Genomic DNA, 14,855 nt, shown 5'->3' with positions numbered 1-14,855 from the left:
TCTACAAAACATCAACATATGATATTCACCATTTTGTTATTACAATTGAGTATTGGTCTCCTAAATATTAACATATGATATTCACCAGATATTCTTTGAGTAATGGCCTCCAAAATGGGATGCAAGATGTTCACCAAGTATTGTGAGTAATGGCCTCCAAAACATCAACTCGTATGATATTCATCATGTACTCTGTGTAATGGCCTCTAGATCACCAATTTGCATAACAGTCACCATATACTCAAAAAATGTTTATAAGGTATGTGCATACGCATTCTCATAATGCTTACCATATAAACATGCACCGTGCAAGGTATAATCCATCATGATCTTCATAAACATCGTAAGAGATCCATCATAATAGAAAATCAAGTTATTGTAAGATTGTCACTTTTCAATAACTTCTGCAAATACAAGTGACATCATTTGGAAGTCGTCACTTCCTTATGATGTATATTGTGGGTAGGCCCATTACAATCACATAGTCATGAGGTATATTCATGAATCAAAATCCTTTTGATTGCTACAATTTGTTGATCATTTGGAGAATTCATTTTCACATGGTTTACTCTTGCTGAATCAATATGACTGAGATCATTGAAGCTTGATTGAATCATATCCTTTATTTGCTTCCTCTCTTTTAGGGTTACCTCTAATGAAATATCAGATTTCCTTTGAATCTCAATCTCCCTCTTCCTGCAATAACATTCTTGAAGGAAAAGATCAAGGCAAATGCTTGTCTAGAATATCAATATTAATGAGAATGTTAATAATTTAATTCATGCCTAGTACTAACAACATCAATATAAAATAACTATTTATTTTATATTTTCAATAATAATATTTCATAATATTAAAAATAAATACATTTGTATATATAAATATATATAATCACATTTTTCATGAAATAAATATTAGAAATGAGAAATACCTTATACCCACTTTGTATGGTCAGCGCCCGATGCCTTTATATACCGCCCTATATTATGAAATAAATGCTAGAAATTATGCACACCTTCGGATCCCATCATACACGTCACAACACCTTAATATATTTTTTCTATCTTGTTGGGACCACCCTTGATCACGTCTTTGCTTTTGCACTTCAAAGGAGTATTTACTTCTCAATCCCAATACCTAACATCGTTCCACATGTTAACGGTTCTTCCTGTTAGCAGTAGACGTTTTGTCAAGGCTCATTTACACTGCATATTCTGGTTTATATGAAATCCAAAATGACTATATTAATGGGGACTTGCTGTTTTCATACACATAGTTTATTAACTCTTGGCCACATTCGATTGCAAGGTATGAATAGCTTTGATGGCTACGAGATACATGGATCATTCCTGGTTTAGCCCCCTCATACATGCCTTGCTTAAGACGTATTAACTCGATAGTCAAGATAAATGGATCATCGCATTGTGAGTATTGGATCAAGCAAACATGCAAGACACTGTTTGCAATGAAGGAAATGTTCTCACTGCGGATAGTGTACTTGTCATCATCAAATGCCACCTTTTCCATGTAGAGCATATCAATGGTCTCCACAGAGTAATTGAAGCCTCCAGATCCATTAGCATTAACAAACAAGAGTCTCAAAAGGTGGGGTACTTTTGGTGATGGGCAATTCATAGCAAGACTTATTAAGAGGCTTGGGAAACACTTGGATGCTTCTATTATTATAATCGTTGACTGCTACCTCCCCGAGGTTGTGTATGAAGCCGTCATTAGGAACCCATGTAATGTTGCTATTTGAAGTGGTATCACTTCCTTTATTACCGCAATAAAGAGTCAAAAATCCTGGTTGAGCATTAAAGATTTAGTTTTGGGTCATGTGGAAGTTCTTCATTTTGAATAAATAATCACAGCATGAGGAATGATGAATCCTTATGTTGGTGCTTTTGCTAATATGAGTGGGAAACTTTTCACTAGAATCCCACTCGTTGTATGCAATCCATGACTCAGAATGTTGACCGGTTTCAAGATGTAATCGCTTCATATTGGCTACAACAAAATAATCCACATAATCCAACAAAAAAGAAAATGATAGTTTTGTTTCTTCACATGATAATTCCCTCCTGTGGTTGGCTTTGTTGAACACTCACTGGTTGCTTACAACATCCCTTTGATGTGTTAGCAGACAAAGTTTGCTGAGAATGTGAAACAACTGAAAAGAAATAACTCAGGCCAATGTTTGAAACTCCATTGATCCTTGAGTTTACGGCAAACACAAATACATAAACACAAACATAGTGATGACTAGGTAGCAATTGCAGATAGAGTTGAGTTATTAGACTTCAGATTTCTAATGTTAGTGAAGCCAAGTATTCCTCCGGGAACAAAACATCGATCCTTGACATTGATCCTCTCTTCGATTCTATTTTCCCGACCCTTGCATTGGAGATGTTTTAGTCGTGAATGTGTGCATGTGGTGTAATGTTCAGGTCACATATTCGCCAATATAAGTTAGATAAAATACGAACAGTCTTCTCCTTCCCATTGCCACTTGATGTGGATCTCCTATCATCCTGTTTAATTAAATTACAAATAATTCTGCAAACTATGAAGTATATCCTAGTATTTTATTTGCAAAATTTCTCAGGCCCGACTAGGAAGGACACTCTCCTGTGTCGTGTTTGTACTACTGAAGCAATTTTTTCTTCAATTCTCTTAGTTACATTTGCAGTTGGCTTTGATACCATGTTGGTTTTGGAGGATCGCTGCAAATGTACTTAACACTCCCGGGTTGTTATGTGTGTTCCAAATGGCAGCAACCTCTTATTTATAATGAGAAAAGGATAAGAAGAGACATGTTCCTTCATGGGACATGGCTATTCATTAATTTGATAATTAATATAATAATAAAAATAATCATAGTTATTATATATATATATATATATATATATATATATATATATATATTATATTAATTTCTCTCATATAATAAACGTATATCTCATATATAATAATCTATAGCCATATTAGTTTTATCCAACTGAAGCTACCAAACATCAACATGGATCAATGCAGTTTCGAGCAACAAGGAAAGTTGAATGCTGTTAAATGGACTAGGTAACTGTATTAAGTGCATTTTTAAAGCTTTAAAGAACATATGCATGCTGCGTGCTATTTTAGCATATTGGATGCATTTGTTCTGTTCAGATATGTCTTAAGGTACATGCTATTGAAATAATACTGTAATGTTACTATTGTTCATCTTTAGCAAGGTTAGTTTTATTAGTTACTTTCTATTCTTGTATTCAGTTAACGATTTTTTCATTTCAAATATCCTCTTGCATTTTCCTATTCAAGGAGACTTTGTCTTCATTATTTAATATCGAACTATCAAGTTTCATAACATGGTATGAGAGTGGGTTTGGGTCTTACACTGGAGGCCTAGGGTTATGTGGGTTTCATGTTCTTCTTGTGAGTTGCATTTTGCTTGCATGTGCTGTTTTCTGTGTGAAGTATTTTCTTGTTTTAACGTGTGAAATGTTTTATTGTTATACAGCATGAAGTGTTTTATCATTTTACCACGCGATGTTTGGCCTTTTTCTGGGGTATTTTAATAATGCAAAGTCTGGTATTTTCAATAGGTAATTTCTATGATGGGTTGTTTTGTTTGCCCTAGTTGTGACTTGTTTTCTGTAGTGCAAGGGTTTTGTATGATTTTATCCTAAAAATCACACTCTCTTGGGTTTTCTAAGATCTGTCCTCAAAAATTAGTGTGTTGGTTTTAACAATATTTTCCCCTTGTTGATGTTCTGCAGCTTCAGTCGGATAAACCAATGAGGCAATACTCTTGTATATATATATATATAAAAGTATTATTATGTGAGAGAAATTAATATAATGATGAATCATGGAAATCTTATATATATATATAATTAAAATTTATTATTATATTAATTAACTAATAAATGAATAGACATGTTCCTTCATGGGTGAAGGGACATGTCTCTTCTTGGCTTATGCTCATTATAAATGCAAAGGGTTACTGCGTTTGGAAAGTACATACCGTCAAGGCAGTGCTATTACATTTGCAACAATCCAATTAAAACACGATATCAGAGCAGGCTACAAATATGAGAAATTTGATTTGGATTATTCAGTCGGAAGAATGTATCTATCATAGTCACAAAGAGGATAAATTATTAGCACTCCCTTCAAAATTATTAAAAGGGCTGTTATGTTTTACAAAAGGTAAAACAATATTATGCAACCCACCTGATCAAACAAAAAGAGAGGAGATTTTTTAAAATTAAACACTATGCAGTGATGTTCAAACCAAAATGCAGGCATGCGAATGGTCAAAGAAATAAACTTCTCTTTGGTAGTTATTGACATCATGTCAGGGAATATTGAACAAATTATAGAGATATTCAAACAATTTTGTACTTAACGTCAACAATGTAGCAATTTCAAAGTTTTGATGGTTCAGTTATCAGTATTTAATTTACTTGGCTGAAATTGTCAGAAATTTAGGTTACTTTAATCAATCTACGCTATGGATATGACTTGTATACAAGTTCACTACTTTAAGTTAGCTCATCCACAAATATAGTCAAGTATTGATACAGCATTACATATTTAAGAAAGAGAAAGGTATCAGATATACATACAACGACTGGCAATCTATGGCAGGATACTACAAAGACCCCACCACGTGGGTGTGGAGCAACATCAAGACCACCCTAGTACCTTGGTTGACAGGGGTCAAACCTGATTTCAAAATTTCCAATGAAGATTGTGAGTCGCGTAGAGGGGAACGAACAACAAAAGCTGCATTGGGCATCCAAATCGGGTGATGTGGATGCACGATTGTAAGTATTAGATGCATCAGACATTTAATGTGGGTATAACGTATGATTCTGTTAATGATTATTCCTTAGATGTTTAATAGAATATTGTATGGGATAAATAATTATTAATATGGGTGGTTATATATATATATATACAGAGAGAGAGAGAGAGAGAGAGAGAGAGAGAGAGAGAGAGAGAGAGAGAGAGAGAGAGAATTAATGAATTTACATATAAATTAATATAAGAATGCTATTTAATAATTTGATATTGTGAATCAAATGCTATAAGCCAGATTGAATATTGAATAGTAGAATGGGTTGTCCAAAACCCAAGATAACTTGCACATGTATAAGAACTGTATTAGGCAGTTTATGGTTTGAGGCATTTGAGATAAGTATTTATTATTATTGAGTATTATATTTATCTATTCATTATCTGTATTTCTATATGTACTATAAAGAGCTATTTACCTTGATCGTTTCCTTGTGTCTGGGATGTTCTTGAAAAGGAGGTTGGTACTTTACACGTGCATAACTCAATCTTATGACAATAGCTACAAAGAGGTTTTGTTCTAGAATTCATCAGTCATCTGATGATCATGCTAGATAAAGTGAGGCTTTTGAAGTGAATATTTTTGATGATTGAGATGATGAGTATCCTTCTATATCAAGAGGGGACATGACAATTCATTAGAGGCAACATTGGACAAAGAGAGGGAGCAGATAGAGATACGTTTTAGTTAACATGATGGAGTGACATCTAACACTTAATCAGAGTTAACTTTGAACCAAGAGCTCAACAGTTGATAATAGATTCAAAGAGAGTTTTGGCACCTTATTGGAAATAACCTTGACAAGAGGTCACAAAGTTACTGTTTCTTTGTGAAGAAGAAAGTCCAAGTGCAATCCCTCGTAATACATTCTTCTTTATGGGAGATAAGTTTGAGGTGAAAACCTTATTCTCTGATATGGTTCATGGTGGATGTCATGACAACATCACATGACAATATCCGTGGTGATTTCATGTAAACTTTTGATGTTGTGTGTCTATGGGCCTACCCCCTGTGTACATCATGAGGAAGTGACGACTTACAAATGATTATCACTTGTATTTGTAGAAGTTATTGGAAGGTGACGATCTTACAATAACTTAAATCATGATATACATTTCATATAAATGTTGAAATAGATCATGATGGATTATATTTGTAATTCAACAACTTAGTGTTAGATGTCATTCACTTGATGGTCTATGAGTTGTTTATGTAGATATATCATAGGTACTTGGTGAATATCATGTAACGTGATGTTTTGCAGGCCATTACCTTATTGAGTACTTGGTGAATATTGTGTTGATATTTTGTAGGTTATTACTCGGAGCATTTGGTGATATTCTGGAGGCCAATACGCTTGATATCAAATGTGATATCAAAATGGTGGAGATCTTCTAATCAAATATGTCCTTAAAATTAGCCATTCCTAATATTACCAATGGTGTAATATCTATCCTGTATTTATCCTCCCTAGCTAAGAAGGAATCCTCTATATATATATATATATATATATATATTAAATTTATTATTATATTAATTAACTAATAACTAAATAGACATGTCCCATGAAGGGACATGTCTCTTCTTGGCTTATGCTCATTATAAATATGGGACATGTCTCTTCTTGGCTTATGCTCATTATAAATACAAGGGGTTGCTGCCTTTGGAAAGTACATACCGTCCAGGCAGTGCTATTACATTTGCAGCGATCCTCATAAAACAACACCCTTTAAAAAATCTTGTGGTTTTTAATAATTTTCACCTAAACCTTTATATTGTGGGTATTCATAGTTTTTTCCTTAAACATTCTGGGAGGGTTTTACAAATTTTGTCCATAAAAACATTGTGGGTTTTTAGCAATTTTTTTGTCTCAAAATTTATTTTGTAAAAGAGTTTTACCTTTTTTCCTAAAAACAAGAGTGTCTTAGATTTTGTGTCAGCTACTCATTGATGTATAAGTGTTTTCTTTTAATTAATTCTTCTCCTAAAAAATTGTGTCAAGTTTTGATTGATTTTTCATCTAAAAAACCGTGTTTGGTTTTTCGATTCGATCTTCAAAATTTGTTTATGGGTTTTTCATTTTTTGGGAAAAAACCCATGTCCAGTGTTGCTGGTTCAAGGTTTTTGGGGTTTTCTTGAAAAATATTATTGTAGAGTTCTGTCAAAAGTCTCCACAAATATTGTGGTTTCTCATAGTTCTGGATTGCACCTAGAGTTGTTAGGGCAATGGTTTGCACAAGGGATTTTTGGTGTCTTTGGCTACATGGTGGAGAAACTTTGTTGCCCAACACTAGGTTGGAAGGACTATGGTTATTATTTAGGGGGGTTCTCAACCAGTGAGTCGAGATGCGCCGCTAGTCACTCGAGCCAGCGAGTTGGGTCACCACCATTGGGTTTGTCGGGTCAAAACAACTCGTGACCTTGACCCTCCGAGTCACGATGGCTGACTCGCCTGATTCGACAGACTTGCTTGGCTAACTCAGCCGACTCACTTAACTCGCCTGATTTTTAATTTTAGTTTTCAAAATTTTCTTAATACCTCTAAAATTTACCTTTGTACTTACGTAATCAATGTATGTGATTAAATTATCTTCTATTTCATGATGTTACTGTGTCTTTAAGCTTTATTCAATTATGGGTGCACAAAATGTTTTATAAATCCAAAAAAATCTTCAAATTTCACGGGTTTTGTTGCTTTGCCAAGTCACTATCGAGTCCCAGCCGAGTTCGAGCTGGTTTAGGAGTCGAGTTACCCTTTCTGAGTTAGAGCTTGGTCCGAGTCTGGAAACTATGGTCTTAACAACATGCTCATGTTGCAAAGTCTTCTGAAGAGGAGGGGGCAGCCTTCTATGCTTTTTCTATTGTTAGTATGATGACCATTAAGGGAGAATACTAAAATGATAATGCAATTTTTTTAATGGTCATTTTTACCAACTTTGGCTTTACTAGTTAGTTTCTATTGTTTGTATTCAGTTAAGGATTGTTTTGTCTACAAGCATCTCTTGTACTTATCTATTTAAGTAGATTGCATCTTTATTGTTTAACACCAAACTCTCAAGTTTTATAACACTTGCTCACCAACAAATTTGACGAATACTTAGTATAAACTAGTTTGCCCATAGTTGGCGAGCTTAATCTTCAAATATGTTTCTCTTAGCCAATTTTGCATGGAGACTGAGTTAGTGAGAGATGGTGGTAAGTGTTGATATGGTGAAGGCCAACGGTCACATTATCTTTCCCTCCAATAAGTGTGTCTTTTGGTTTCATGAGACCTTTCATATGTAATATTATTGGAGCCTATTTATATGCTGCTTTTGTTCATTTCTAATCACCTTTTATATACGTTAATCTAATACTTTGTAGCTTGGACGTAGCCACTATTGTGGTGAACCAGGATAAATCTGGTGTTGTGCATTTTGTATTGCGTCTACTTTTATTTCTTTGTTTTAAAATCCTTTCAATTGGTATCAGAGCACGAGGTGTGCAGATTGGAAATCGGTGTTGAATTTTCGAAGAGATGGAGGATATGAAAATAGAGAAATTCATAAGCAAGAACTACAGCCTGTGGAAAGTGCAGTTGCGCTCTTTGCTGGTTAAGCAAGACTTATCAGTTGCAATCGAAGGAAAGTCTAAGAAACCAGCTACAATGTCGAATGAAGATTGGCAAAAGACGGATGAGAAGGCGATGGCATCTATTTTTCTCTTGCTATCACAAAACGTCTTGTTCAATGTCTCAAACGAGAAGAGAACAAAAGAAGTTTGGGACAAACTTAAAAATATGTATCAAACAGCATCAGCTGCAAATAAAATCTTCATTATGAAGAAGCTCTACAAACTGAAAATGAAGGAAGGGACTACGATGTCAAATCATATAAATGATTTGAACACTACTATGTCAAGCAACCTTGGTTGGTATGATTCAAGATGACAAAGCCAAAGCCATCATCTTGTTATGTTCTTTGCTTGATAGTTGGGATCTCGTAGTTACAGCTATAAGCACTTCGAACTCCACAAAGTCAAAGCTGGCCTATGATGAAGTTGTTTCCACCTTACTAAGTGAAGACATGAGAAGAAGTAACAAAGACTCCTCATCCGGTGATGCTCTCACCATGGTGAGTACCGAGCGAAGGGGAATAGGCCATCATAGAGGTAATAACCATTACAATCAAAGGAAATCTAGATCACCCAATTGTTCAAGGTCTAGAGGTAGGAATGGAGAATGTTGGTTTTGTGGTAAGCCCAGCCACACAAAGAGAAATTGTCGGGCTTACAAGAAAGCACAAGAAAAAGTGAGAAACATTGAAGCAAATACAGCCTATGAGAAAGATGAAACCGTTTTAATTCTTTCTACAAGTGACTCAAAATCAGATTCTTGGGTAATAGATTCCGGAGCCTCCTTCCATGCCACTTCATGTACGGATTGTTTCACAAATTACCATGAAGGACATTTTGGAGAGGTATTTCTTGGAGACAACAAATCTTGTGAAATAGTTGGCAAAGGTGACATTTTGTTACAGCTGGAAGATGGAGGACAATGGTTGTTAAAAGGTGTTAGCCATGTTCCCAAATTAAGGCAAAATCTGATTTCTGTTAGTCAGCTTTTTGCACAAGGATATTATCCATCCTTACATCCGGATACTTGGAAAGTCACCATGGGTTCGAGAATCATTGCCCAGGGAAATCAAGTTGGTAATCTTTACCTTCTTGAAAAGGTAAGGGGCTGTTATGACAGTCATGGGCAGCGATGCGACACTTTGGCATCAAAGATTAGGCCACATGAGCAAGAAGGGCCCTTGAGGTAATGCTCACAAGGGATCAACTACCGGGTCTCCAATCAGCAAACTTGGAGTTTTGTGAACATTGCCTTTATGGAAAGCAAAAGCGGGTCAGCTTCTTGAAAGATGGACATGATCTGAAGGAAAAACCATTGGAACTTGTACACTCAGATGTCTTTGGTCTCGTTGAGGTAAGTTCCTTAGGAGGTGCAAAGTTTTTTATTACTTTCCTTGATGATTGTACTAGGAAAGTATGGATATATATGATGGCCAATAAATCTGAAGTATTTTCTTAGTTCAAAGTTTTCAAAGCTCTTGTTGAAAACCGAAGAGGTCACAAGATTAAATGCTTGAAAACGGATAATGGAGGTGAGTTTTGTTCACTGGAGTTCGACAATTATTGTGTAGATAATGGTATTCATAGGGTGAAGGTTGTCCCCTACACCCTTCAATAAAATGGGGGAGCCTTTACTTTTGATTTCCGAATTCTTTGAACCAACAACTTATAAATCTGCACTCAAAGATGTAAACAATGAAAAATGGCAAGTTGCGATGCATGAAGAAATGGATTCTTCACTCAAGAATCGAACCTGGGATTTGGTCTCTCTTCCACCAAATCGAAGACCACTTAGGAATAAGTGGGCATATCGACTGAAAGACGAAGCGGAAGGCAACAAATGCTTCAAAGCCAAATTGGTGGTAAAGGGATTTGATCAAGAAAAAGGGATAGATTTCAATGAAATCTTCTCACTTGTTGTCAAGATGACAACTATCTGAATTGTTTTGGGATTAGTAGCAGCTTGGGATCTTGAGTTAGAACAACTTGATGTGAAAACTACATTCCTACATGGTGATGTAGAAGAGGAACTATATATGGAACAACCTTAAGGGTTTGTAAAGAAGGGAAATGAACATCTTTAATGCAGATTAAATCGGACCTTGTATGGCCTCAAACAAGCCCCAAGACAATGGTATGTAAAATTTGATCGCTTCATGGCTAAACACAATTTCACAAGATGTGAATCAAACCTATGTGTCTACTTCAAGAAACTTCTGAGTGGTGAGTTTGTCATCCTCCTTTATGTCAATGACATGTTAGTAGCTAGCACAAATAAAAGAATGGATAATGAGTTGAAAGAGAAATTGGCAAGCAAATTTGCAATGAAAGACTTAGGGGCAGCCAAAAAGATTCTTGGCATGACGATCACAAGGGATAGAAAAAGAGGGAAATCACTTCGTCTCAAAAACAATACATTGTCAAAGTTGTTGAAAGATTTGGCATGGCTGATGCAAAAGTAGCTCCTATTCCTCGTGCTGGTCATTTCCAATTAAGCTCTGAATTATGTCCAAAAACACAAGAAGAAAAAGAATTCATTAAGAAAATTCCTTAGAAATCAGCAATTGGTAACATTATGTATGCTATGGTTTCTACTCGCCTCGACATTGCTCATGTGGTGGGAGTTGTGAGTAGGTTCATGAGCAATCCCGGAAAAGCTCATCGGGAAGCTGTCAAATGGATACTAAGGTATCTAAAAGGCACTCCAGATTACGTCTTATGTTTTGGAGGAAACAAAGTTCAGCTACAAGGTTACATTGATTCTAACCTTGCCGGAGACTTGGATAAACGAAGGTCTACCACTGGTTATACCTTCATGTTTGCCAGAGCTGCGATAAGTTGGGCTTCACGGTTATAACATTGCATTGCTCTTTCTTCAGTTGAGGCTGAATACTTAGCTCTTTCCGAAGGTGCAAGGGAAATGATTTGGCTTCAGCAGTTGCTTGTTGACTTGAAAGTTCATCAAAGTGAATATAATCTGTTTTGTGACAGCCGCAACATGATCTTCATGGTACATAATCACTCATCACAACGTCGCTCCAAGCACATTGACGCACATGCTCACTTTGTTCGTCATGCAGTCGAAGAGGGCAAGCTGAAAGTTGTCAAGATTGACACCAAGATCAATCCGGCTGATATATTCACGAAGGTTGTCGCCAAAGAGAAGTTCGAATGTGCTAGAACTTCTCTTGGGCTTGTGAAGAAAAGATAAATCATTCTTTGAGCAGGGTATTGGGTGATCAGTTGCAACATTGTTTGTCCTTCAGGTGGAAGCTTGTTGATATGGTGAAGGCCAACAGTCACATTATCTTTCCCTTCGATAAGTGCGTCTCTTGGTTTCATGAGACCTTTCATATGTAATATTATTGGAGCCTATTTATATGCTGCTCCTATTCATTTGTAATCGTCTTTTATATACATTAATCTAATACTTTGCAGTCTGGACATAGCCACTATTGTGGTGAACCAGGATAAATCTGGTGTTGTGCATTTTGTATTGCGTCTACTTTTATTTCTCTGTTTTTAAGTCCTTTCAGTAGGTATGGATAATGTTGTGCTATCTTGCAATGGGATTTTGGTTACCTGATAGATCTTTTGCAACATAACATTGAAGGTGTATGATAAATGGCTAGAATAACTATTAACTTTGTCCTTAGAGACAAATGTTTGGGTGCGTGAATGCTTTTGTTCGAACTCATTATCTACTTTGTCAATGGACTTTTTGCATAGAGTGAAGTTTATACTTCATGTTATTGTCCTTAACATGTCCTTGTTATAAGGCTATAGACCCATGTTAATGGTTTACCATTATAGTTGTAACAATTGTTGGGTACATTGCACTATGTTAAGACACATTTTAAACAGAACCCTTTTGAGAAAGGTTTGTTCTAATAGAGAAGAGTCTTGAGAAATGGCTTAAATGTAAATAAATTGGTGCTAATATTACAACACTTGTTACTATATCTGTAGACAATTGGTTGAGAGAATAATTTTTATGACGTGTGTATGTTTGTGCTTCAATTCAACAATTGTTGTCCATGATTTTTGGTTTTGTGTCAGTTGATGTGTTGGGTTCCTGTATTGGTCATTTGATTGCAATTTGAGTTTGAACATTTTTATTTTTATAAAAATTTATTCCTAATGAAACTCTGCAGGAATGTTAGACACAGGAATGTTGTTCGGTTCATTGGGGCCTGTACAAAACCCCCTCATATATGTATAATCACAGGTATTGTTATTTTTCAAAGTATTTTTTCATCAAATATATTACAGTTTTTAATGAAAAGTTTAAATAAAATGAGTACGTTAATTTATCAAAGTAGAGCAATTTAAACTTTTGCAGAAGGTGAATTTCATATGTACTGCCCATTTGACACGTTTTATGTATTTGTGAAACTTTCACAGTAAATTAACTTAATGAAAATGAGAGTGAAAATCGATTCTGACAAATCAAAATGTAGTACTTTGCAATTCTGAAATGTAATAAAGACGACATTATTTTATATGTTCAGGAGAGAAATTATGAGCAGAATGCTATTGTGAAACTCTCTGACGTTCAACCATTATTTGCCATGGTACAATATTACCCAACAATATGACAGGGAGGCTCTCTGTTTATTTGAAGTTCTCCTGGTTAATTGAAATTTGAGTATTATCCAGCATGTGTAAACTATAAAGTATTCTAGACAAAATTCCAATCCTTTTGATAATATACATTAGAAATTGGACAAGCAGGGTTTTTGAGTAAGCCAATGTAGGTTCTTTATAGATGTTAGTGGTGAAAATTCTTGTTGAAATGACATTAAAATGGGAAATGATCTCCACCTATTCTCCCATTTCCATGAAATGAGTAATGTGGTTTGTATCCATAAATTGTTTTGGAAAAGAATCATCAGCTTGTAAAATCAATGTAGTGTAACACAACAGAGGTTAAAATTTGAAAAGTAGAGATAAAACAAATGAGACAGATTTAAGAAACAGCTTAGAGAATATCTTAGTATGCGATTTCTGTAGTCAAAGCATTCAGTATGAAGACGAATCATATTCATATATGGAGGAAACTAAGGAAGTGATATAAAGAGAACTTAATTGTACTCCGGTTGTTGGAGGGAGTGGACGGGACAGCACTACACTTATCTTGACAGCTTGATGCGGTGACACTTAGTGGCTATAAGGTGAATATGGAAAGGTTATGTAAGTGCGGATTCACTGCATATAGTACAAGGAAAGTTTGGTCGGGAAATTTGTTCACTCGTGCTGACAGAAGGACTCCAACAGTGGCATGTCTTTAATAAGTCTATTTAAGATAAGAGCGGTGCAGTGATAATAAATTCAGAAAGCAAAGTGAACACGTTTCCAAACTCATGTTAGAACAGTCCTATGAGTTGCTTTATTCTAACTCAAGTTATGCATTTTCTTTGCATTATGATAGTTACATTATTATTTGCATGAAAATGAAACATACAAGATTTAGGGAATTGAAAATAACCAAGCAAAGTATGAGATATACTAGGTTGGGAATAACCTAGGAAACACAGGAACTGATGGGTGTGGAAATGCTGTTGAGGGCGATATGTGTAAGCATGGTCATTTAAAGGATATGTTAGTTTAGGTTGGAGAAACAATAAGCAATAAAAACCCATTGCTTGCATTCTAGTGTCGGTTAGAGAAGCAATATGGAATCAAAACCGATTGCTTGCACTCTCATCTTTGTGAGGACTAAGATCTTCTTTAGTACATTAACCATTGCTTGCATTCTAGTGTCTGTTGGAGAAACAATATGGAATCAAAACCGATTGCTTGCACTCTCATCCTTGTGAGGACTAAGATCTTCTTTAGTACATTAAACACTTTGTTACTGTGCCCACTTTGATAAGAGAACAGTAACCTTGTAAGAAGTCTGCCCATTTCACATACCTTTTTTAAAGATTTTGCAGGCTGTAGATTTATTGTAAGGCCTAATGTTCAATGTATAGTGCAGGCTACCTAGGACACAATTAGTGCCTCCACTGTGTAAATGCTTGGATGATGGTGCAGAACTTTTTATTATACATGGAGTATTTTCTCCTGTCTTTATTCAATTTTTCACTAAATTCAGCAGTAATAGTTCTACTATCATCATAACCTATTTGAAATACATTGCTGAGATCAATAAGTCCAAGGACTGGGTGTTCAATGAATTTGTTCATCAATAACACAGCTCCATTCTGTGGTGGTCCACTTAAACTCTTTTCGGTCTCTCCTCATTGTCTCAATGATAGAAGTGCATATCGTGTTCAAGTTTCAGATGGACTTTGTTTAGAAACCAGTTAACCCATGAAAATACTTAAGTGCAAATATGCTCTTTGCTGGCTACTCAACAACTTCCTTGTTTGGATCCATCATT

The 14,855-nt window shown here is 35.4% G+C and overlaps 1 protein-coding gene across 5 annotated transcripts in view; it reads left to right on the top strand.

Moving 5' to 3' along the window:
* Positions 1 to 14,855, top strand: part of LOC149532199 (serine/threonine-protein kinase STY46-like) — a 233,620-nt gene that overhangs the window by 119,075 nt on the left and 99,690 nt on the right. For all 5 annotated transcript variants that reach the window (XM_089811791.1, XM_089811792.1, XM_089811794.1 and 2 more), the window contains one exon: positions 12,625 to 12,698. In XM_089811791.1, the coding sequence (XP_089667917.1) occupies positions 12,625 to 12,698 (74 nt within the window). The remainder of the gene's footprint in view (positions 1 to 12,624; positions 12,699 to 14,855) is intronic.

Source organism: Cupressus sempervirens, chromosome 11 (assembly GCF_028749045.1).
Source record: "Cupressus sempervirens isolate cs-2001-9-10 chromosome 11, ASM2874904v1, whole genome shotgun sequence".
Lineage (NCBI taxonomy): Eukaryota > Viridiplantae > Streptophyta > Pinopsida > Cupressales > Cupressaceae > Cupressus > Cupressus sempervirens.
This window is presented reverse-complemented; position numbering and strand designations above follow the sequence as displayed.